Source organism: Amphibalanus amphitrite, unplaced genomic scaffold (assembly GCF_019059575.1).
Source record: "Amphibalanus amphitrite isolate SeventyFive unplaced genomic scaffold, NRLGWU_Aamphi_draft 000080F_arrow, whole genome shotgun sequence".
NCBI classification, from domain to species: Eukaryota; Metazoa; Arthropoda; class Thecostraca; order Balanomorpha; family Balanidae; genus Amphibalanus; species Amphibalanus amphitrite.
The window spans coordinates 1,086,878-1,112,235 of record NW_024881576.1 but is presented as its reverse complement, the minus strand read 5'-3'; the positions used below and the strand labels follow the sequence as shown (position 1 = coordinate 1,112,235).

Sequence of the window (25,358 nt, the reverse complement as noted above, 5' to 3'; positions counted from 1 at the left end):
GCGGCCGCCGCGACTGGCCGTCACAGAGGCCCTCAGCGCCGAGCCGGGCGGCGGGCAGCTGGCGGCGGCGGCGGCAGCGCTGGCCGCCGGCCGGCAGCGCGGTGCGCATGTACTGATCACCCTGCTGCCGGCGCCGGTCACCGGGCAGCTGCTGAGCACCCTCCGACAACACGGTGTCCGGCTGTTCGTCATCAGCGTCGACCTGAGCCGCAGCGGAGAGACCGACTAGTGAGTACCAGCTGATCCTACCGGATTTACAATGCCTTACATTACAATGGCTGATTTTAGGTATGCATGTTATGCGTACATCATATATTGAAATGCTGGAATATTGGACTGTAGTTGGACGGAACAGCGGCTGACCGGGCAATGTGTTTCAGTTCCGGCACGGCCGGAGCGGTGCGCATGGTGCCTCCGCCGCCGCCGCCCGCACCTGGCCGTGCCCCGGCCACCGTCCTGACCGCTGACCTGTGGCCGGAGGCGGAGCCGCGGCAGGGAGAGGGGACAGAGGGCGAGAGTTGGACGGCGGCCGTGACGGCGGTGACCGCGCTCAGCGCCCACCTGCTGCCTCTACTGGACGCCATCTGCCCAGGTAGCGCCGGCCACCGACCGTCAACTCATTCTAAGGACTGATAACCAAACAGTAGCTTAGCACATCGAGAAGTAAAGTAAAGCTTGCCGAAGTCTACTGAATATCTCTTTCATTATGACACCTTCATGTAAAACAACTTTGCGAGTAACATCAAAAGCTTCTTCAGACACAACCTTCGCCGACTAACCGGGCTCTGGCTCCCTTCAGACCCAAATAGCTCTCCGCCGACTGACCGAACCTCTGACCGTGTTTCCCCCGGAGACCCGGAGACGGCCGAGTGCGACCTGTCCACCCTGGACGCGTTCGACGCCGACGACCTGACCCGACACGTGACGACACTGACGTTCCCGGGCGCGGACGGCGCGCCGAACTCGTTCCTGGACAGCCACTACCTGGCCTCGGCGCCGCTCCAGGTGGGACACGTCATAGTCCTGACAGGTGTGCGGACTGGTCTAAGGACTTCGCACAGGGCTCGGCCCCGGACAGAGACAGATTAGGCATGAGACGAGTACGGTAGACAGCCAGAGGAGACAGGAGAGGATGATCTGGTCATGCAGTATAAATGTGAGACAACGTGGATGACTGTGTTAGACGAGAAGAGTAGTAAGACTGGATGGAGCACAATGGTTCTTACGGCGGGGAATGGGACACACCGTTTCCGATTGGAGAGTGGCACAGGCCGACGACCTGGCCTGCGCCCTGTGTCTCCCAGGTGGGAAGGATGATGAATGACCTGTGATATGTGACCAGCAGGAGAAGTCTGGTGACCTAACCCGTGGGACTGTGTCTCCCAGGTGGAGAGTCTTTGGGTGGACCCGGGGTCGGACGAGGGCGCCTACTGGCAGCCGGTCGGTAACTGCACGGTGCAGAACGGCCTGCAGCTGGAGCTGGAGCAGCTGGTGGCGTACCGGACGGACGGCGAGCCGGTGCCGGCCGCCGAGGTGCGCTCCACATGTCCCAGCTGCCAGCCGCCGCCCGACCAGACGCACATCATGGAGGTAAACAACCGCTATCTGACGATACGGCATGACGCATGTCTTGTCAATAACAATGAAACTATGGAGATTGACTGACGTCGGGTTTCTGTTCTTCTTTGGGGTTCGGATTCAGTGCCGTTTGGCAGATTCAGTTTATTAGTTTGTTGTCGCCTGGAAGTTGAATGTATTTGTAACTCCTCCCGTGTCTGTGGCCGTCAGGTGGCGCTGGCCGGCTCCAGCTACCAGCTGGCGGTGCTGGCGCCCGTCCACCGCGAGGGCGCCGACATGTTCCGCTGCGGCCCGCTGGCCGACACGGAGACGCTGCTGGGCGTGGCGGCCGCCGCCTGGTCGGTGGCCGCCTCCCGCCTGCCGGTCGGCGCCCGGGTGCTGGACACGTGCGGCCGACCGGAGCGCGCGCGCGACCAGCTCTTCTCGCTGCTGAGCTCGGCGGCGGCCGACCCGCGCCGGCTGCTCGGGGTGCTCAGTCTGTCTGAGCCGGCCGGCGCCGCCGTGGCCGGCATGCTGCGCCAGGCGGGCGTGCCGCACGTGTGGCTGCCGCTGACAGGCCACGGCGGCGCCTACGACCGGATGGTGGGGCCGTACCGGGCCGTGCCGCCCGTCGAGCTGGAGGTGCACGCCGTGGTGTCGTTGGCGCGCCGGTTCGGCTGGCGCTACCTGTCGGTGCTGCACTCGACCGACCAGTACGGCCTGTGGGCGCGCCAGCTGCTGGTCGAGACGGCGCCGCAGCACGACATCTGCGTCGGCTCGGTGATCGGCGTCGGCGGCGGGTTCGGAGCCGCCGAGGCCGAGGGCGCGCTGGCGGAGCTGGGCCGCGACTCGGCCGCCTCCACCGTGGTGGTGCTGGTGTCGCGGGCCGAGCAGACGCGCCGGCTGCTGGCCGCGGCCGCCGCGGCTGAGGACGGTCTCCGGGAGCGACTGCTGTTTGTGGTCGGCCGGCACGGCGGCCCGCCGCCCGACGACGAGCGGCTGGCGCCGGCGCTGCGCCGCGCCGTGTTCGTCTCGCTGCCCGAGTCGCCGCCGATGACGGCCGTCTCCCGGTGGCTGGCCACCATGAGCGCCGATTCGCACGCGCCGCTGCCGGACGAGTGGTTCGCCGAACTGGCAGAGCGGCGTCGCCAGTGCGCGGAGGCCGCCGCCGACGGCCAGCCGGCGTCGGCCGACTGCGCCGCGCTGCCCCGCGAGCAGAGCCCGCCACCTGTCTCTGCGTACGTGCACCAGGCGTCTGCGGCCGTGGCGGCGCTGCTGGACACGCTGTCCCAGTACCTGCAGCGCCACTGCGTGCCCGGACAGCCGTGCGCGCAGCTGGTCGGCGCCGAGCTGATGGAAGCGCTGGACGCCCGTCTGGCCAACACCTCGTCTTCCACGCCGCAACGGCCGCGGCTGCTCTCTGCCGAGCTGCAGCTGTGGGCGGTCCCGGACGGTCGCCGGCCGCGGCCGCTGGCCTCCTACGGGCGCGGTCTGCTGCGGCTGGCCCAGGGCGAGGCCGGCTGGCGGGCCGCGCTGGAGCAGCACCGCTCTGAGTGCAGCACCGGGCCGTGCCTGGCCACCTGCGCGCAGCAGACGGAGCTACTGGCGCCGCGCGCCGGCGGGCCGCCGCCGGAGCCGGAGCCGGCCGCGCTGCGGTCCGTGTTCGGGGTGGTGAGCGTGGTACTGTCGGCGCTAGGTGTTCTGGTGGCGCTCGGCTGTCTGGCCTACTTCAGCCTGTCGGCCAGCAGCCGCGTCTGCCGCTCGCCAGTCGACGCCCAGGTGCTGGTCGGCCTGATCCTCATCTGCTGCGACAACGTGGCCTTCCTGCTGCCGGCCAGTGCCGGGGTGTGCGGCGCGCGCCGCTTCGTCACCGGCCTGGCGTACGCCACCGTGTACTCGGCGCTGCTGGTCAAGATGATCCAGGTGTGGCGCGTGGCCGGTGGCCGGTGCGACGAGCTGTCACAGCGCGGCGCTCTGCTGCTGGTCTCGCTCTGCCTGCTGGCCGTGCAGGCGCTGCTGGGCGCCGCCTGGCTGGTGCTGTCGCCGCCGCGCGCCCAGACGCTGGTCGGCCGACTGCGGTGCGCGCCCGCCGGCCGGTTCGAGGCCGAGCTGGCCGTCTCGCTCATCTACGTGCTGCTGCTGAAGCTGGGCCTGGTATGTTTCTGCGCGGCCGGCTGGCGCGGCGAGTCGGCGTCGGGCGGCCGCGAGCCGGAGCCGCGCTGGCTGCTGGCCACTGCCGGTCTGACGGGCGCCGCCTGGGCCGGCTGGCTGGCCGCCGTGCTCTCCTGGCCGGCTGAGCACAGCGCCGCCACCGCCACCGTCATCTGCAACCTGGTCTGCGTCTGCGTCTTCTTCGCCTGCCTCTACCTGAGGAAGGTGAGCCGCCCGACACTGATAGAAAACCCTGGCTTGGACTCGGACGAGAAGGCTAAAGCAAGTGTGTGTTGCTAAAAATCTTGTCGCGAGGAGCATGACGCTCAACTCATGAGCATGATGTTGACGCATGACGTTAGTTGTCGATGTTGATGCAGCGTGCATGTGTCGTTCGCAGGTGATGCTGTTCAACTATTTGTGGCGGAACCCCGACGACCCGGACCTACCCTCGCCGGTGACCGTCTCCACCATCAACAACTCCTTCCTGATGCAGATGCCGGCCAAACTGAAAAACTTCTCCTTCGTGCGCACACCACAGCTCTCAGAAAGAATACAGGGTACGTCATGGTCGTCTGAAACGGTACCGCATAAAAACTCGTTGTTAACTGCTGGATTATCAGCGCCATTTGTTCACAAAACATTACGACGAATTTCACGTCTCGCCACAGAGAACGCGCGCACCTGGAACCCGGCGACCGAGGAGAACGGAGCCTCGCTGAGTTTCGCCGACGACGAGAGCGTCGACCTGGACCGCTCGCTGTCCGTGCACGAGTTCACGCTGTCGGCCGAGCAGCGCAGCCGTATCACGGCCGCCGCCTGCCTCCATGTGGTGAGTCGCAGTCCGAGTCTGGTGTGGCGTGTGAGGAGTGCGTCATAATGGGTAGATGAAAACGTATCCCGAAATCACAGCCCAGCCCCAGTTCGGTAACACAACGATCGTAAAAGTTTAGAAAGCATGTCGCCCTGATATCCACATGACTGCGAGACTGCTCGATTTGATTGCCTCCCCCCCCCCCCCCCCCCCCTAATGTTACTGTCACCCTGAAATGGAACTGTTTTACCGACCTGTTTTTACCCATTGTCGATCCACATGCCCCCATGCAGACCATGCGGATTAGGAATGCTCATGCGCCTGTTTTAAGTGAACCGACTCGCGATCTGTCATCCCGTCGCCGCGCCGTGCTGGCTACACTCGACCACAGCTCCGCCGAATATAAACGGGTGAACCCGGCGCGCGATCAGACACGACAGCTGTCAATAGATTCGGCGGCGGCTGCAGGAGGGGCGCGGCTCGGTGTGGAGGGTGGTGCGGTCGGCAGTGGGGAGTGGTCGAGACGGCCGCACCACGCCGGACATACAGCTCAACGAGCTGAACCACTACTTTGTGGAAGAAGGGCCACGCGCGTCTTGTGAGGAGCGTAACTCGGGGGAAGCGCCTCACTTACCCTGCAGACTGCCACGCGTTGGGACCTGCTTGTTTTCACTGTCACACCTGTCACTGTCTGAGCTGCGCTCTATCGTCTTCTCCATGAGCGGTTCGTCCGCCCATAGTGAGGACGGTATTTTTATCCGCATGGTCCGCATGTCGTTTGTCGCGATTGGCACGGTGCTCGTGCATTTGGTCAATTCCAGCATCTCTCTCCGACATACCTCAATCCTGGAAACATTCCCTTGTCCATCCAATCCACAAAGCCGGCGATCCTTCCAACCCGTCCAACTTCCGTCCTATATCCATTGTCCCTGTCATCCCTAAGATTGTAGAGCGAGTCGTTCATCACCAGCTCTACAATTACCTCAACAACAATTACCTATCATCCACCCAGCACGGTTTCTGGCCTCGTCACTCGTTTGAAACCGCGCTAGTATCAATATTCGATCACATCCTATCCGCAAACGATCGGGGAGAGCTGTCACTCCTGTGCCTGCTGGACTTGAGCAAATGTTTTGATACGATATACCACGACAAATAACTCACAAAATTGCAGCTGCACGGAATTGATATCAATTGGTTTGCTTCTTATCTTCGGAGCCACGCACAGAGGCCTCACTGACACTCTGGGGAACACCAAAATATCAGCTCCGCTTCCCAACAACATCGGTGTTTTCCAAGGATACTGGCTCGGCCCTCTGCTCTACTGCGTCTTCGCCAACGACCTCAGTCTGTTCGCCGAGGACGCAGTAGTTGTACAGTACTCTGATGACACCCAAATTTTGGTTAGTGGTAAAAGCACAGAGTTCTCCAACGTTTTACGGAAGATGGAAATCACATTGGCTTCACTTGACAGATGGTTTCGTACTAACGGCTGGAAAGTAAACGCTGAAAAAACTTTACTGATATTGCTGGGAAGCAGCCAAAATTTGCGCAATGCCCCTAGTTTTACGGTACAATTCCGCGATCACAAAATTTCACCTATTTCGGAAGCAAAGAATCTCGGCCTCATGTTTGATCGCACGCTGAGCTGGGACACTCTTGTTGCATCAGTCATACGACGCTGTTTCGGCTTGCTCATTGGTCTGTCACATGAACTTTTTATGACTTTGTATCGTTGACGAGAGGTGGTAATAACCACAAGCACTGTGGATCGCCTTAATAAGTGTCTATGTCTATAATTATATGTCTATGAGAGTTTGTGTCGTTTAGCGCAGACTCCAGTCTCTAGAAAACGTAATGGCAAACAGATTACAGGGGATACCTACTGCCGATATCATTATACCCTGGACTCTGGCACATCTCTTCTGATCCATTCAGTCCTCACATTTGGCCTCTTTTTAGCCCGACTAAGTTCAATGGGTGCCTGTGCTGGAGCGGGCCCGCTGACCGGTCACGGTCCTCGAGTGTCCCCAGGAGACGGTGACCAGCAGCTCGGAGAGCGAGGACATGGACCACTACGACACGCCCAAGGCGCTCAACGAGCTGGTGCGCCGGCTCGGAGACCGCACCGTGCTCGTGCTGCCCACCGACAACGCCGAGGGACAGGACGGTACGTGTAACACCAACTAGGACAGGTGGGACGATAGGATAGTACTCGTAACTACGTTGTGAAGAGTGATAGGACAAGACATGTGTAGCCAGTAGGCGGCATGCGGTCGTTATGTCACATCCCCGGAAAAGACGGCATATGATAGTACTGGTTTTCTATCAGCATTGGATTAAGCATGGGTTTGAACGCAACATGACCTTGCAGTCGGCGCGCCCCTACATCTCCCCTCCCCCTGGGTTTGTTGTTAGTACTCGACGCATTTCTTTCGGTGTTTCAGAAGACTCCAAGATTTGAGGTGGACATGTCGTCTACCGGGGGCGTAGACAACCAACGAACAGCGTTACAGCGCACAATGGAACCTCGTCGGTAATGCGATACGCTCTCACGTCGTCGACCGACAGTATTGTGATATAATGGACCGAACGGGCCGCCACTGACCTGGTAGGGGACCGACATCGGCACCGGGAGAAACACTGGGCGGCTCAGGACTGCTGTCGTGGACGAACTGCCAGAGGACTGACCGGCACGTATGACAGATCGACAGCTGACAGTCCGGCGTGGCCTTCGTGGATATGATGAACCAGTATTATGCAAACGGTCCTTTCGGAGAGCGTCGGTATACGTGGATTGCCAGCCCCAGAGTCGGTTGTTAAGGTCGCGAACCCGCCCCACCCAGAGACAGAACAAGCGAGTGTCGATTCGCTGAAAATTATCCCAGCCGAGGCAAGCGGACTCCGACGTGGTGATTAAGTGAGAGGGGCGGCTACAAGCTCGACGCTTCAGACTACTGTCGGTGAAATCTCGGGCGCACTCGACACTCGACAGGGAAATCAGGATATACAGCTGTTTTGTTATTACGCTTTAAATGTCGAGGCACTTTGTGCAATTTATAAATGACGTACATTTGTGATGTGTATGAATATATTGTAACATTTCTGTGTGTTATTTTGACACTTAAAATGCTACCAAGTAATATAAAACATGTGTATTTCATCTAAAACAATGAAAACAAGCAATGTACCTAGTTACACAATGATCACGTCGGGGTGGCTTGATGTACTTTCGAGCGTCTACCGGCGCCAAATTCAATCGTCAGTCGGTACTCACACCTCGCGGTATCGAACGGGAGTGGCTCAGGCCTGCAGCGACACGGGGCTCGGGCCGTTAGCGCGCGCCTCTCGCCGCTCCAGGTAGCGCTGCCGCGCCGCCTCGAACACCTCACCGACGGTGCGTTTGTCGTACAGCGCGCGGCGCCGGGCGGCCCGCTCGGCAGAGGAGGCCCGCGGCCGGGCCGGCTGCGAGGGCGGCGGCGGGGGCGGCTCCCTCTGCCCCTCCCCGTCACTACCACTGCCGCTGCTGGAGTCCGAGTCGGCGTCACTGCGGCGGCGCTCGGACCGCTCCTCGCCGCCGTCACGCCTCCTCTCTGGGTCCCGGCTGCGGGACCGGTCCCGGTCACCGGAGGGGGAGCGGCGCCGGCGCCGGTGCCGTCGCTCGCTGGCCGCCAGCTCCGACCGGTCCGGCTCGGGGGACGAGGAGACGCGCCTCGCCCGGTACTGGCGGCCCGGCGCCGCCGGGGAGGTCGGCTCCGAGCCCGGCTCCACCTTCACCGCCGTCTCAGAGGTCTCGCCGGGCTCCGGTTTGACGTCGTCCGGGTCCGAGCGCGCCGCATTCGCCTTCTGATACATGTGTCGGTAGAAGCTGCCCAAATCCTTTTGCTTCGTAACGTCGTTGATCTCTGTAAATGAAGAACGGACGGCATAGTGTCAAAGGCTGATAGCGAACTGAGACGCAATACGTTGGCAGATTCAAATTAATTACCATGCAGAGTGTAGGTAGTAGATATTCATATTTCATCCAAGAATCAGAATGGAACATTCAGAATATGATGGAGAGACAATAATTTAGTGCAAACCCATGCTCAAGCTCGACGCATTGGGCCCAAATGTAGAAAACGTGCGCACCAAGAAAACGACACAAACAATTCAGATCGTTGGGCATCAGTTTGTAGACCATCATCTGAATAGACAGCAGCGATACAAGTTCTTAGATATGTAAATCGTGGGCTATGCATTCACGCATTCAATCTCATTATCTCCAAAGAATCCACATGTTTCCTCAAGGCACGTTCACTGCCCTCTGCCGACAGTGTCGACTCACCCTCGATCTGTTGGATCCTGCGCTCCTTCTCCTCCTCCTCCTTGCGCTCGAGCAGCCGCTGGCGGTAGGCGTCTGTGACGAACTGCTCCTTGTCGGCAAACTCGTCGCCCTCTCGCTCGCGCTCCAGCTGCACCTGGCGCTCGATGCGCCGCTCCTGCTGGTGGCGACGCTGCTCGGCCGACTGCAGCAGCTTCTGCATGTAGCGCGGCTGGCAGCGGAGCGCGGGGAAGGTCAGCAACACCGCCAGGGGGCAGGGACACACCGCGACAGACGCACGCCGACAGAAACGGACACGGGTGCGGTCAGGGCTCAGGGGTGTGTTACAAGACATGACTCACGGTAAATGGTCGAACCACAGAAAATAAAATTTATAGCTGTTACAGGGAGTTTGAGAAATCCGTAAGCTTGCAAACTCACTAGGGAGTTTACAAATTCACTAGGGAGTTTGCAAACTCACTGGCCGGTTAGGGAGTTTGAGAAATTCCAGAGCGATTGGGCCAAACAAAAACAAGTGTGCAGCATGTGGGTGGCATACGTGCCGTCCGTGATGTTAACCCGCGCCCTGCTGGGGGTCCTGGATTTCCACGCCCTGCTGGGGGGGGGGTGTTTGAACACCCCCCCTTCTAACTCGGCTCCTGGGCCACGTAGCGATACGCGGAAGGCGGCGTTCGAAAGAGCGTCAAAAATAATGAGGAAATCACTTCGGTCAATTTTTTGGTCAGGTCAAAGGTCAGGTCACCAGAGGTCATTGAAGGCAAAATTTCGCCGATTTCCAGGTCGAATGTCGACAATTTCCAAGAAGCCAACGCATAACTCGGGAACCAATAGAGCTACAGCGCCGCGGAAAAGCGCATTCGATAGCCCTATTAACGCCCTTTCTGAGTAATGTTCTCAGATTTGACCTAACGTCAACGGTTTTGCCTGCAGGGGGCAAAAACTGCCAAAATAGCCGATTTTTTCGGAAACAGTTTTTCTGCAATAACTTTTGACCCAAGCCTTGTACGAGCTTACTTTTACCGGCATCGTGTTCCTCTCGTCAAGACGCATCGAATGAACTATAACTTGACCTTGAAAGGTCAACTTGAAAATTTGACCTCAGGTCAAGGTCATGACCTGACCGGAAAGGGTCATGTTGCATATCAGTCGATCCGTATCGTCGAGCTGAACACATCTAAGGCGTTTTCATCGCTCTAGCATGCCTCTATCAAAAGTTATTTGCGAAAAACTGTTAGATACCATTCGTGACCTAAGATGACCTCAGGGCATAAACAGGGGTCACGGACACCATTTTCATGTTCAGTGTGTCTAAACCACTTGTAATGCAGTGTTTGTGAGTGTTTATAATGTCTTTCGTCTAAAAGAGGCGCATTTCAATTTTCTCCCATTGACTTATAATGGGGAGGTCGCAAAATTGACCTGACCTTAGGTCATCGATATCAAAATTCTGAGATAAACATTTTGTACATGCTATGGCTCTTAGCAATCGCTGAAAGTTTCAAAGTGATCGGTCACTCGGTGTAGCTACGACAGACATTGAAACTTTTTATGAGGTGAGGTCACTTCAAGTGACCTGGTGACCTGACCTTGAATGAACTTGGTCTGAAATTTTCACAACATGTGTAGAATTGATGTATGGTAAGGTGTACCAAAAACGGCGGCGCTCCGCGCCGCCGTTTTTGAGATATTCGCGAAAAACCACAAGGGGGGGGGGGTGTTCAAACACCCCCCCCCCCCCAGCAGGGCGCGGGTTAAAACAAAGGCGGCTGGTTATATGGGCCTCGCACGCTGACAAAAAGCTTATAGATCATATGCACACTATAAATAGCTTCGTCTGATTTTAAACTGTTCAGTGATCTATCCAAGCATGTACCGCCGCTTTATTTAGTCATGCATTTATTTAGTTCACGCCCCAATTAGATCGGTTCCACTCAAGTGTGGCTATTCCAGAGTCAGGCTCAATATATCAAAGTAGAAACAGCTCAGTTGGTCACTTATGCTAAGTACAGGCACACGCACCAATTCACGCCCCATTCCCACTCCGCCATAGACGTGTCATCGAGAGCCGGCGCTGCTGGCATCCAGCTGCGACTGGAGCACGTTGCTTGTTTGTTTTTGTTTTGTTGGGTTAGGCCCTTTCGGTCTGACAAGACCATTTCAGAGCCGGAAGAATGAAAGGAATTAGGGGGAGACATTGGTCTGGGCAGGTAACCTAGTGAGTCACCGGCACTGAGCCCGTCCGAATGGACAGGCCGACCAGCCCCCCCCCCCCTCCCCCCCAACACTCTCTGCACCCGGCTACGGGGTGCGCTCCCTTGGGAGCGGCCCGCATGAGATAAAGGTGCTGGTCCAGCCCCGGGAGTGGGGGTTTCGGCGTGGAGGAGAAGGATTTCAGTATCCTGAGGATGGAAACGACGGAACGGAGGAGCACGTTGCTCCGAACCTCCCCTTTTCAGCTCCGCTAGTAGCTTTTTTCCGGTAAAAAAAATTAATGATCTGTAAGCTTTTTTGTCAGCGTGCGACGGTTATATAGGCCGTTCCACTAGCCGCCTGTAGTTCTCTATATACCGTGCCGCCTGTGTTTTAACATCACGGACGGCACGTACCGCCACCCTCATCTGACACACTTGATTTTATTTGTCCCAATCACTCTGAAAGTTCCCAAACTCCCTGACCGGTCAGTGAGTTTGCAAACTCCCTGATGACTCTGTAAACTCCCTAGTGAGTTTGCAAACTCACTGGCGGGTCAGGGAGTTTGCAAACTCCCTAGGGAGTTTGCAAACTCACGGATTTCTCAAACTCCCTGTAACATAGCTATAGTTACACACTGAATTATCGATACAACAGAATACAGTTATGGTCATCAGCATCGTTCGACAACTCAACGGGCACGAAAACGTCCGTATACGGATCATAAATAGTTATTGAATGTCGCTTACCTTGTTATCCACTGTCTTCTTGGTCTCAACCTTATTCTGTTTCTGCTGTTTCATGTCATCGTAGACCTCATCGTACTGGAAGAGCGAGGCGTCTTCCTGCATCGCCTGCCGGATCACCTTTCGCGTCTGGGCCGCCTGCACGGAGCCGTGCGATATCGACTGAAACGGCACCAACAAATTAGCCCACACTGTCATACCGACCGACTGCCTTCCCTGACGATGTGTTCGCGATTGCTCAGAGCGCCTTCGAGATAGAACTTTAAGTGACCGTCCCACCTTAACATTAGTTTTGAGTTGAGATAACCAAATCGGGGTCCCTGGCCTGCAATTACCGGTTTGAGCACTCACAACATCGAGCAATGCTTTAATTCGGAGATACTTTATTTCAAAGGTGCAGTTTTCGGATTCTAAGGGGCTAATGCGTTTAAACGCCCCCTTGAATTTGTGACGTCAGCGCAGGCCTACCGATTTTAAAATCTAATACTAAAAGAAAACTGTTGCTCTTGCGGTTTATACTGTTTGCGCGAAACATATGTCGCACTTTAACCCTCGCATGTGTAGGGGGGGGGGGGGTCGGATGGACCCCCCCCCCATGGTTTTTCGCGAATAACTTGCGTAAAAAGCGGCCGATCGCGACGAAACTTTCAGTACCCTCGCATTGATCAATTTTACACCTACCCTGAAAATTTCATGACCCTGACCCAAATGACCTTTGACCTGTGACCTCTTTTCCGAGACCATGTTTGGCCGGAATCGCGATTTCGCGTATGTCGGCTCGCACTAGCCGCGTGTTTGCAGGCTTTTCGTGGTTTCAAACGTTCAAACATGTGATTTGATGTTACTCCCGTGTGTGTCAAGGTCACCTGAAGGTCAGGTCAGGTCATTGACCTTTGGTGACCTCGGGTGACCTCGGGTCACTTTTTCGAGTTTTACATGTTTCTAGGCTAGTTTTTGGAGCTGAATTCGAATTTAGCAACCATTTGAACATTTACGAAGTAGTTTTGGTGACTTCGTAACATGTTACGAAGCTGTCAGAGGCGGTTGACACGTACTACGAATACCCGTCACGACGCCTACTGGTTGACCTGACCTGACCTGACCCGACCTGGTCTAAATGCTTCAAGACATCATCTGTGATCAAAACTAACACGATATTCGTGATCAGCACCCCGAAAAACCCCTTAGCAGCCACACTTTACGACTTTCTAACAGGTCCCGATTTTCCCGACTTTGGGTCATTGACCTGACCTGGAAGGTCAACCAATGACCTAGGACCTTAAAATTGGGTATCATCGGCTTCGTCTCGTCACGGGCAACACGCTCGTTTTTTCCGCGAAGCTCTAGCTCGATCAGGGGCCAAACGGCAAGGGGGGGGGTCCAACCGACCCCCCCCCCCCCTACACATTAGAAGCTGGCAAACGCCGCACACATGCGAGGGTTAAGATACCAAATTATTGCTCCCAAATGACGTCAAAGGAACAGCGGAGGCCCTAAAAAGTAACCAAAAGTAAAAGTCTAATGTCTAAAAAAACCGGTGAATATTTTTCAGTGAAATTCGTTATAGATTCATTTTTTGTCTTTTTGAACATCATTTTGATACCAACTCATTGACTTTTTTGGAAGGTGGTGGGAGGGTTACTTTAACCCGCGCCGTGCTGGTGGGCTGAGTTTCCCGTGGTGTCCTGGGGGAGGGGGGAGCGTTTTCACGCCCCCCCCCCCGCGCCTAACTCGGCTCCTGGGCCACGTAGCGACACGCGGTAAGAGGCAATTGAAAGAACGTCAAAAAAATGAAGAAAATACAGTCATTTTTAGGTCAGGTCAAAGGTCAGGTCGCCAGAGGTCAGTAAAGGATAAAATATTGTCTATTTCAACATTTTTCGAAAACCACGGCACAACTCGGGCCAATAGAGCTACAGCGTCGCAGAAAAGTGCATTCGATAGCTCTTTCCGGGTGGTACTGGTACCCTCAGATTTGACCTCAGGTCAACGGTTTGACCTTCAGAGGGCAAAAACTGCAAATTGCCGTTTTTACGAAAAACTTTTTTTCTTAAATAACTTTTCGCTTAAGAGAGTCTCGACATCAATTTTGCCAGCATCGTGTTCCTCTCGTCGACACGCTTCAAATGAACTATAATTTGACCTTAAAAGATCAGTTTGAAAATTTGACCTCAGGTCAAGGTCATGACCAGACCGGAAAAGGTTATGTTGCATTTCAGTCGTTCCATATTGTCGAGTCGGAACATCTAAGGCGTTTTCATCGCTCTAGCATGTCTCTATAAGAAGTTATTAGCAAAAAAACTGCTAGACTTCAGTTGTGAACTGAGATGACCTCAGAGGCATAAGGAGAGGTCATTTTCCGGTTATGTGAGTCATCTTTACATCTTTTCTTGTATTTAGATGTTTGAAAGTGTTAAAATGGCGTTCGTTCAAAAGAGGTGCATTTCAATTTTTCCTATTGACTTATAATGGGGAGGTCGCAAAACTGACTTGACCTTAGGTCACCGATATCGAAATTCCGAAACACTTTGTACACACTGTTGCCCTCATCAATCACTGAAAGTTTCAAAATGATCGGTCACTCGGTGTAGTTATGGCAGACATCGAAACTTTTTAGGTGAGGTCACTTGAGGTGACCTGGTGACCTGACATTGATGAACCTGGGTCTGAAATTTTCACATCATGGGCGGAAAAGATGTATGAACAGATGTGCCAAAAACATCGGCGCTGCACGCCGCCGTTTTTGAGATATTCGTCAAAAACCCTGAGGGGGGCGTGAAAATAACCCCCCTCCCCCACCACGGCGCGGGTAAAGTTTGACCTCCCTGACCTTCATTCAAGCTGGTGGGACAAAATTTTCACACAAAAAAGTGAAATAGTGTGGCAATAAGATTCCTCCCCAAGCCACAACGTAGGCTGACAGTTCATCAATCTGGCGAGAGTATGCTTAAGGAAATATATGCATTACAAGGAAATGTGCTTCACAAGGAATGCGCTATAGTTAGGTACTTTAAAATAAGGTGATCAGACACGAAATATGCTGAATAGTCGGAGGACATAGAGATAAGACCACACTCATGCATACCTATAAGCAAGGAAAACAAGATGTCATGGCACATGCCTTGAGCGCAGCTTTGCCCCAATCCTGAGCTGGAGCAGACTCATCGCCACTGCTGGAGTCATTGTTGAATATTGATGGCCTTATGGCACTAGTCTGGGACTTCTTGGCAGGCTTGATTAATCCATATCTGAAATCACAGCAATAATGCACATGAACAGTACAGAACACCATGCAATTACAAGTTCCAAAAGCCAAAATTTTTAGTTAGGTATCTGATAGGTATCAGGATAGTCCATATTTTCATGGCTATATAGTGCCACTATGTGACATCCAGCTACCTAGCAGGGACATTTACAGGCATTTTGACTAAGGTAAGGTACCTGATGCATTATGCAAGAGGTAGGTCTTGACTGTTTGGTAGGTGTTCATTACATGTTGGATTACATTAGGTTAGGTTATCTTTGATTATGCATGTTTTTATTTCACACAGTACACACTTTATTTTCTATTGAGGTATCATGCTGTATGATACATTTGTGGAATCTGTAGCTGACAGAGGGACAGACAGTAGCAAAAGATTGGGTGCCCACTGATCATAACTTAAAGCAGAAACAAGCATCAATACAATAGCAACACCAAACCAAGCTTGAACTTGCTCAATGCTAATATAGGTACAATACACATACTTACTGCTTCTGAGAACTTTGACCTGCATTCATGATAGTTTCTGACAGCTTGCCTGGGACTTGGGAGTATATAGCAGCAAATGTGAACTAAATGTAGGTCCCTGAGGAGAAAAAGGAAAGTTAGAAAGTACAATGCAAAATATGGTGATATCCATTTAAGTAAGCTTAACTTGCAAACATATGATAAAGATTCAGGTTGTAGAGCTGATACATCATTCTCATCTCATCTGTTTGATATTTTTTAAACTATCTTTGATGGATCCAAATTCCAGTGGGCATTAGGCCTTAGGGACATACTCCCTCCCTGTAAAATCCAAAATGATCACTTTCTCACCGAGGAAGAGGCAGGTATAAAACTAAAACCTTCCACACTTTGTGCATTCTACTGCTGAAGGTATGGTGATGGGGTGACCTTGACCTATGGGGTGACCTATGGTGATGGGCTGTGACCTTGAGATGGGTGCTGCTGCCAGTGATATCACAATTTCTGGTGTCTCTAATTTACTAAAGGTGCAGTGTTTTCAATTGATGAATTTTGACCAGTGGAGTGGTATGATATCAAAAGCATATTGTGGTAAAAAAATTGATTTATGTTAAGAATCTGAAATTGATTGGATTGGGATGGCAGGCTCATATCATGCCACTACCATGCACCCAGCAGCAGTGAGGGATTACAGTGTTGGAGTGCTGTACCAATTGTTATCTCTGCATTGACATTGGCATTCTTACTTGCTTAGGTCAATGCCTTGAGCTTTGAGGTACCTAGTACCGTAAAATGGGGTGTTAAGGGACAGTGGGGTGTTAAAGGAAAAGGGCCACCTTCGTGAAATATGAAGATATCGTTGTTTTTCATTTTGACATTATTATTTTTCATTTTCTTTTTAAAACTGGTGCCAGAAGTGCACGATTCGCTAAAAAGTATTTAAAACTATTTAACATATTGGTACTATGTTGATACTCTCTACGGCACCTACTGTATGATGGCATAGCGATGACGTCACACTCAAGCCAATCAGCGTTCAGAAGACAGACTCGTCGGATTGTGTCAGATAAGCTGATTGGTTAAAGCTGAGCTGGTTGGAGCTGATTGGTAAAAAACCAAAGCCTCGCCGCGGGTGGCTGTATTGTCGGATAAGAACACATTCCTGGGATAAGGACGCATTCCTGGCGTATTTTCTTTTAAAATTGCCGATAACTACGAATGGAGGCCGAAATCGGCCGTAAGGAGGTAGACTAATAGGTTTTCGGACACGGGCTACAAGATGGCTATCTCAGTTTCAATCCCCATGTTAAAGGTGGCCCTTTTCCTTTAAGGGACAGTTGCATGGGAAAAACTTTGAGTCATATTAACTTCCTAATTTGAGAAGGTTCAATAAAAACTTCAGTGTGGTAGTTGACACTGTTTTGCTCTTGACTATAGGACAAAATGCTATGGTTTTTCATGCAAGTGATTTGGTTCAAAAATGGATTTGAAAATCATGCTACATTTTCACAAAATTGAAACATCTCCAAAACTCTATGTGTACCTCATAAACTAGTGGGTGTACAGGGAAAATGAATGCATAGGTGTATTGTCACATGTATTGCACATGTTTCCTGAAAAACTTGTGCAAATCCACCCATTCATTCATCATCCTCTTCCTCTTTTCCGGATACATGCATATTTTGAGGTGGATGTGGGGTGCTAAGGGACAGGGAAAAAAAAATAAAAAAGAAAATCTAAATATAATTTAATCAAGTTTTCTTTCAGTAGGCATGGAAAACACCAAATTCCACATTAAATGCTGGCAAGTTCATGCTTTTATCTCTAACACATCTTAAGTTATGTAACAAAACATCTCGGCACTCTCTTTTACAATGATGGGTCAATGGAGACTGATGTATGTAAATGTGATGTCATCATAAAAAGGCCAAAACAAAGAGGGCAACATAATGACAAGTGACTAGCTTCAACATGGGTTTTTATTGATGACAGAAGATTACTTCTTGGTTCTGTTTGCCTTATAATTAGCACATTTTCCACAAGCGTAAACAGCATTACACGTAATTGGCTAAAAAGGTCATTAGTGGTGAATGAACCTGACTTGTTTTGTGACAGAATATGCAAAACATTTCAATAAATAAATTGTGTGCCCTTTCACACCCCAATTGTGGGCATTTGATGACCATTTCTTGGAATAATATAGGTGTCCCTTAACACCCCACATGACATTGGGGTGCTAAGGGACAGTGATGAAAAATAATAAAAAATAATATGCAGGTATACATCTTAAAAACTTTAATGTGGCAGGCATGTAAAGCACCAAATTCCACATAAAATGCTGACAATTTGATGCTTCTATCTCCAACCCTTCTTGAGTTATATAACAAAACACCTCAAAACTGTCCCTTAACACCCCATTTTACGGTACCTACCTAGTTTAGTTCAAGGTACTTCAGCATCTGATGATTGACCACTTCTGACATTTAATGTGTTTTTAAATCAGGTATCTTGTCCTAAATTGAGATCATGACCCTCTGATGCCTGATGGCAGCTTATTACCATGGCTAAATAGTTTTCGGTAAAAGTATACATTGAGTCCGAGTGACTGTAAAAAGATGAAGTTTTCACATTCTTACATTATTTGGCATCCTGAATCCAAAAATGATGCTTACATGTCCTGGAGACGTGGAAAAAAACACCAAATCACCAATCGCACCTACCCATTACACCACAATACCACCCGGCGGCAAAACCACGCGACGAATGAAAAACGTGGGCGTTTCTAGCGCTACCATATTTGGATTGCTGCCATTTCGGGGGAAATTTTGGGAACCGGGGTTTTTGGGTGGGGAAAAAGAAAACGATACAAATGGTGTTATGAAAGTGACGTAATAATTACAAAAAACAAGAACCTAACCTAACCTAACCTAACCTAACCTAACCTAACCTAACCTAACCTAACCTAACCTAACCTAACCTAACCTAACCTAACCTAACCTAACCTAACCTAACCTAACCTAACCTAACCTAACCTAACCTAACCTAACCTAACCTAACCTAACCTACTGATGTTTGCCTACCGGAGATAAGGAAAAAGTTACTTGCAGGAATAGATTGCAGGCAAGAGTAAATCAAATATTTTTAGGTTAAAGGAAACAGTCCACTTTCCTGAAATCAGTATTTTGCTATTGATTTATGATTTTTTATGCTAAAAATAATCATGAAATAAAATAAAACCTTTTTGTAAAAACAATTATTTTCTATATTTTAATATAGGACGAACTATATTCTATGTAAAATAATGTTTGACGCGGAAGCTTATTACGCATTGACCAATCATATTGCGTAGCTCAAACCTACGCATACTGCATTGGCTGTAAGCAGCACGCTGATTGGCTGACGATGACGTGGCTGCATTCCTGTGCAAGGCACGCATTCCTCTACAAGGCACTCTTTTCGGAACGAGAAATGGAATATCTTCGTCTAGGGTGATCGTTGAGCCGTAAAAGCTCTTGATTTGTGCTAGTCTCAGCTCAAGCTACGAAACTGCTATTCCAGCTCAAAACCCCATGTTAAAAGTGAACTATTTCCTTTAAGTGGTCATGCATCAGGCTTCAGGCCTTCGGCCTGAAGCCAGATACATAACCACTTAACCTAAAAATATTTGATTTACTCTTGCCTGTAATCTCTCCTAAGGCATTGCCTTCGGCACTGCGCTGCTTCGCCGCGAGAAATATTATGACGTCATTATTCACAGTTGAATAGCAACTGTGATATATAATATCATCCTTGATTTACTCGACCTTGGCCAGCTTTGCGTAAGTAATCGCCGTCCGGCACATTGCGCTAGCGTGGAGTGCGGTAGCGGCTTGCGGTAATTGTAAGTATTCCATAGTTGCTTTGATACTTGGTTCCAGAATAAATAACTATCAGATATGAAATCAGGAGGTCAAAATACATCGTATAGTGTGCTTTTCATAATCGGTTCGCCACTCGGACCTCACGTATACTAATACCTAGTTTTCATCACAGCTATGAGTGCAAGTAAACCAGAAATGGTGACAAACATCAATACAAACAAAACATCATCATTTTCACAATTAGTCCCTGACCCTCCCTCTTCAGCTCCTGTTTCAGCTATTTGTGCCAGTTCTCGTCAAAATAAGTACATTAACTAACAAGTGCTTATCTAATAAGTCCCGCTTTGAGGATTACAAGCATTAACTCATACTGATACCCAGGGACCAAATATTCTCAATAACCTCTCACATATGGTCGCCGATCGGGAGAGATAGCCGGGGGGATGTTCCACCAACACTACCATCGCCAAGGCCATATAATCGTCAGTGCATTTTGCAAGCTGACATCACACTTGTGGTGATCGCTATGGGCTTGTTGATGTTTCCAAACCCAAATTGTCATGTGTGCTGGTGGAACGCTGGCAGCATTGGTGAAACACCACCGGGGCATGCACCTGATTGTCCCTGAATTGAATTACCAAAAATATTAGCACTTCAAGTTTAAAAACCTATGGCTTGCATAACATTTTAATTTGAATTATTATTGAGGTCGGTGTCGGGATTCCGTGGCGATCGGACGTGCGCATCGAGCTCCTCCTTGCCTACCAGCCACCAGCTGATAGGCTCCAGGATCCGACGTGATTGGTCAAGGCCAAATTCCATTCCTTTTTCCAACATTCTTTTGGGAGAATTGTGCAAGTTAACCATAAAATCTCTCGCCTGGACGTCTAAAGATTAACTTCGACAAGGAAATCGAGTGGAAAATTCGAAACATGCCTCTGGATCGGTCGCCTCCGCTTTCCCGCCGAAACCAAACGGCGGCGTCAGCTGATCGCGGCGTCGGAAAACCAACGGCCAACGATAATGTCGGCGGCGTTCGTGGTGACCTTGGCGGCAACGGCGTCGGTGAGGCCGATGTTGACGACGAGATAAGTGCCAGTGGAACTGGAATCTTCGACACAGGTATGGATAAGTCCGATAAGTCTACTTCCAAACAAAATCAGGTTGGTAAACTTGACCAAAGTGTGTACAGAGCGTTTGGGCAGGAATCCGTGGGCTCACTTTCCCGCTCCTCGAGCGATACAAGCAGCGCCGAGGCGATCTGCCCGGGGGGACCCGGTAAGGTATGTGGCAATCCAGTGAAAGATGGGGAACCCGGAATTTGTTGTGACAGATGCCATGGGTGGTTTCATCCGGGCTGCCAAGGGACGCCCAAAGCAGCAGTCAGAGCACTGGATAGATTCCAGAGTCTCGCATGGCTGTGCGTGAAGTGTAAATCGGACCTCAAAAGCAAAAAAGGCAAGGATCCCTCGTCATCGGAAACCGTAGAAAAAAGGCTTCAACAACTAGAGCAGGCAGTGAAGAAAAATGCTGAGCTCTTGGCTGACTCAATCAAGACCCAAAAGCAAACGGTTCAAGACCACGTATCCCTCATAGAGAAATCAGTGAAATCCCTTGAGATGCAGACGTCAAAACAATCACAGATGCTTGAACTAACTGCTCAGCAACACAAGGCATCATACGCTGAGGCGGTAAAGAGCACATGCTCAGAGGTCGCTCATGTTGTAAAAACCCAGCTTGCGCAGCTACCTAAACCAAACCAAAATGAGCAGAGAACCACTACTTCTACCACTGCTGAGCTGTCTAGAGTTCTTGACAACCACCTGGACAAGGAAAGGAGGAAGGCCAACATAGTCATTCATAACCTACCCGAACAAGGAGAGGGCACTCTGCACGAGAGATCAACACGTGACCAGTCTGCAGTCACATCCATGATCAGGGAGGTGATGAAAATAAACATCACAGCATCAAAGTCATTCCGAGTTGGAAAGGCCATTCCTGGGAAACCAAGGCTTCTTATTGTCACCCTGGACAACCCAGCTTGTAGGCAGGACGTGCTGAAAGGTGCTCCCCAACTGCGCCACTCTGCACAGCACGGCAACATTTACATCACACCTGACCTGACCCAACAGGAACGAGAGGCAAACAGAAAGCTGAGGGAAGAGCTGGCATCCAGACGGAGATCTGGTGAGGACAACCTGAGAATCAAGGGGGGAAAGATAATCTGTGTCAATCAGGAAACAAGTAACGATGCCTCCAGCACGAGCAGGAACCCTGGTGGCACCACTGTGCCTTCTCAAACTCGTCAGGCTGGAAACATCGCCCCTGGCGCGCCTGTACCTGCCCAGACAACCGCTGTGCCTCCAGCTGTTGGCATGGCATCCGCCAGCCACGAGGGTAGTGGCACAGCACAGAAACCTGGTGCAGTGGATGGCAATGGTGGCACACCTTTGCAAACCCCAGCACCTAGCTCAGAAGCCCACCCAGCAAATGGTTTGTGACTAAACCACCCAACCTCTCGCAACAAGAAGAATCTCACGGTTTTATACACAAATGCTGACCAGTTTATTAACAAACGAGATGAACTGTGCCTGCTGATTTGCGGTGATGAGCCTGACGTTATCCTCATCTCTGAGGTTATTCCCAAAGCCCAGAGAAACCCCATTGCTCCTGCACTGTTAAATATCCCAGGTTATGTAATGCATTCCAGTTTCGATCTATCCACCCCAAACCTAGGCCAGAGTGGAACTAGAGGCGTATGCATTTACACGGCAATACACCTGAAGGTAACAGAGGTTCATCTAGAAAAATCATCTGTGGAGAACACCTGGGTAAGATTGTGCCTCGCAGGAAGTGATAGCCTTCTGGTGGGCTGTGTCTACCGTAGCCCATCTGGTGCAATGCAGGAAAGCACAAAGCAACTTGGAGAACTCTTCCAGAAGGCCTGCTCACTGCATGCTTCACACCTGATCATTGTTGGCGATTTCAACTTCCCCCACATTGACTGGGAGTCTGAAACATCATCTGCACCTGCATCTCATTGCTCACACCTGTTCTTAGATATGGTACATGACTGTCTTCTCTCTCAGCACATCAAGCGCCCGACTCGATACCGATCGGGCGAGACACCGTCAGTGCTGGACCTGATCTTTACCAACGAGGAGGGCATGGTGAAAGACATGCAGTACCAATCTCCCCTAGGAAACAGTGACCATGTGGTCATTCGGTTTACTCTCTCCTGCTACACTGAAGCTCCCGCCTCACTCCCCGAGTATCACACCATAACTGACTACGAACACCTCTCCACCGCCCTTGGTGAACAAAACTGGTCCGATATGCACAGCATGAACCTGGATGAGGCATACCAGACGTTCAAAGCGCGGCTCTCGGAGGCCCTGACCGAAAGCTCCAGGAAGAGGAGATCGCGTCATAAGAAAAACATCTACATGAACTGCAGAGCCATGCAACTGAGGAAGAAAAAGAAGTCGCTCTGGACTACATACCGATACACGCTTGACCCCATCGACTACGCCAGGTTCACACGCTGCAAAAATGAACTCAGGAAGCTCACCAGAACTCTACGCAAGGAATACGAGTCCAAGCTAGCTGGCAATCTGAAACAGAACCCAAAGGCCTTTTGGAGGTATGCCAACACGAGGCTTCGCACCAGGAGCAGAGTTGACAACCTGCTAAACGAACGGGGAGACCTGACATCATGTGACCAAGACAAAGCTGACATGTTGGGCAAGTACTTCAGCAGCATCTTTACCCATGAAGATACTGAAGCACCGGATACGGACCTTGATTGGCAGGGCCCCTTCCTCGATAATGTTGAAGTATCTCCCCAGAAAGTGGAAGGAAAGCTGCTGTCCCTCAAGACAACCAGCGCGCCGGGGCCTGACGCGATACACCCCCGAACCCTTCGCGAGTCAGCACTGGCCCTCTCCTCCCCTCTGAGCATACTGTTCCGCAAGTCCTTGGACACTGGGTCGCTTCCCTCGGACTGGAGGACAGGCGAGATCACCCCGATCTTCAAGAAGGGTGACCGCCAACGCCCCTCGAGCTATCGTCCAATCACTCTGACTGCCATCCCTGTCAAAGTCCTCGAATCAATTGTCCGAGACGCCCTCCTCCAACATTTCCGCGAAAACGGTCTGCTCTCCAGCGCCCAGCACGGCTTCCTCCCAAAGAGGTCGTGTACGACACAACTGATGGAGGCAATCGAGGACTGGAGCACCGCCATCGAAAACGGAGACAACATCGACATCATCTATCTGGACTTCGCCAAGGCGTTCGACTCTGTGCCGCACCAACGTTTGATCCGCAAGCTGTTTGCATACGGCGTCCGGGGCCCGCTTCTCAACTGGATCGCAGCCTTTCTGATCGATCGCCGACAGAGGGTTGTGGTCCACGGATGCAAGTCCTCATGGGCCCCTGTGATCAGTGGTATTCCACAGGGATCGGTTCTCGGACCTGTACTGTTCACAATATTTGTCAACGATCTTCCCTCGGAGGTCACTGGTTCGGTCAAACTGTTCGCCGACGACACGAAACTATACCGCCGCGTCCTGGGTAGCAGCAATGACCTCCAGACTGACATCGATGCGCTCGTCCGCTGGTCTGAGAAGTGGCTGCTCCCTTTCAATGCCCAAAAATGCAAGGCGATGCACCTCGGCCACCGGAACCCGGAACACGCGTACTATTTGAACGGCATCCTGATCCAGAACGCTGAAGAGGAGAAAGACCTCGGCATCGAAATCGACAACCAACTCAGTTTTCACAAGCAGACCGCGTCAGCCGTCGCTAAAGCCTCACAGATTCTGGCCGTCGTGAGACGCTCATTCGCCAACATTGACGAACACACGCTGCCGCTTCTCTACAAGACCATGGTTCGGCCCCTCCTAGAATATGGGAACACAATCTGGGGACCTTTTGGGAAAGAGGACCAGAAGAGGCTTGAACGCGTGCAACGTCGTGCAACAAGAATGGTCGCACAAATCAAGCACCTCCCGTACCCTGAACGACTCCGTCGACTGGGACTACCATCACTCTACTACCGGAGGCGCAGAGGCGACATGGTGACCATATATCAGCTGCTGCACGGAGGGTTGGCCATATCGCCAGAAAGCTTCTTGACCCGGAGCAACTCAGCTCGAACCAGGGGCCACAAGTGGAAGCTTGAGAAACCGAGGGCCACCAAACTCGTGCGCAGAAACGCGTTCAGCTTCAGGGTCATCAACGACTGGAACTCCCTACCAAGTGCGGTGGTCACGGCACAGTCCGTCAACCAGTTCAAGGCCCAGCTGGACAAGCACTGGGGTGGCATCATGTACGACACCCCCTATCCCTGAGAGCCTAGCCTGTATCCCGACACGAGCTCGATGAGAGCGGGATCCCCAGGCCAAGTGGCCTTTTCAATCCCGATCACCACGAAGGTAAGGTAAGGTAAGGTAACAATAATGCAATAATTTACAATCTACAAGAATTTGAAATAATATCAATATAATTAAAAGGTGCCTCAATTTGTGTTGTGGTCTCAAAATACGTGCCCTCCATTTACCCATTTCAATTTACCTTCCGGCTCCCTCCGAACGTCCACCTCACAGACCTCACATATCAATATCCACAGTCAACTACACACCTAATATACGGCCTTACTACACACTTTAGAATGCACAGTGCACACAGTGTTCTATAAGTTCAGTGACTACACACCAACTACACAGTTCTCTATATACCGTGCTACACACAAAACGTTGCTGTTGTCTGCGGCCACAGGGTTTATTTATATAGCCTTGGGCCACAGTGTATAAATAAATAGCTGCGGCCAAGCTGCGGCGAAATCGGTCACAGGGCGGCATTAATGGAGATCACGTGATAATTTAGTATAAGCGTATTTGATTTGAAGCACATGACAAGTGCGAGTGTCCTCCATTGATACAAGAAATTACAATTAAATATCGGTTTAATTTAATTGTATTTATTT

The 25,358-nt window shown here is 51.5% G+C and overlaps 2 protein-coding genes across 9 annotated transcripts; one reads left to right on the top strand and one right to left on the bottom strand.

Moving 5' to 3' along the window:
• The first annotated feature begins 78 nt into the window (after positions 1-78).
• Positions 79-7,647, top strand: LOC122379548 (metabotropic glutamate receptor 2-like). Its single transcript, XM_043361830.1, has 9 exons — positions 79-228; positions 381-592; positions 854-1,005; positions 1,387-1,590; positions 1,789-3,933; positions 4,109-4,268; positions 4,380-4,540; positions 6,557-6,692; positions 6,970-7,647. Exons 2-9 carry the CDS (start codon positions 406-408, stop codon positions 6,984-6,986), a joined length of 3,162 nt encoding a protein of 1,053 aa, XP_043217765.1. The 5' UTR covers positions 79-228; positions 381-405; the 3' UTR covers positions 6,987-7,647.
• A 15-nt stretch (positions 7,648-7,662) lies between these two features.
• On the bottom strand, positions 7,663-25,145 carry LOC122379549 (nuclear speckle splicing regulatory protein 1-like). Of its 8 annotated transcripts, none has more exons than XM_043361836.1 (6): positions 25,123-25,145; positions 15,534-15,630; positions 14,904-15,030; positions 11,786-11,944; positions 8,850-9,057; positions 7,663-8,427 (listed from the first exon to the last, which is right to left on the bottom strand). In XM_043361836.1, exons 2-6 carry the CDS (start codon positions 15,560-15,562, stop codon positions 7,826-7,828), a joined length of 1,125 nt encoding a protein of 374 aa, XP_043217771.1. In that variant the 5' UTR covers positions 15,563-15,630; positions 25,123-25,145; the 3' UTR covers positions 7,663-7,825. The 8 variants fall into 8 exon arrangements, with proteins under 8 accessions (XP_043217771.1, XP_043217766.1, XP_043217769.1 ...); XM_043361831.1 differs by lacking the exon at positions 25,123-25,145 and adding an exon at positions 24,947-25,092; XM_043361834.1 differs by lacking the exon at positions 25,123-25,145 and adding an exon at positions 25,038-25,062.
• Positions 25,146-25,358: the final 213 nt, after the last annotated feature.

What these genes read in the sequence shown, in the direction of transcription:
- LOC122379548 (XM_043361830.1), top strand. Translation starts at nt 406, where the DNA reads ATGGTGCCTCCGCCGCCGCCGCCCGCACCTGGCCGTGCCCCGGCCACC. An exon ending in ACTGGACGCCATCTGCCCAG is followed by an intron (nt 593 to 853) that starts GTAGCGCCGGCC and finishes TTTCCCCCGGAG; the next exon opens with ACCCGGAGACGGCCGAGTGC. An exon ending in TGGCCTCGGCGCCGCTCCAG is followed by an intron (nt 1,006 to 1,386) that starts GTGGGACACGTC and finishes TGTGTCTCCCAG; the next exon opens with GTGGAGAGTCTTTGGGTGGA.
- LOC122379549 (XM_043361836.1), bottom strand. Translation starts at nt 15,562, where the DNA reads ATGAATGCAGGTCAAAGTTCTCAGAAGCA. An exon ending in GGTCAAAGTTCTCAGAAGCA is followed by an intron (nt 15,031 to 15,533) that starts GTAAGTATGTGT and finishes CTGTGATTTCAG; the next exon opens with ATATGGATTAATCAAGCCTG. An exon ending in GGGGCAAAGCTGCGCTCAAG is followed by an intron (nt 11,945 to 14,903) that starts GCATGTGCCATG and finishes GTGCCGTTTCAG; the next exon opens with TCGATATCGCACGGCTCCGT.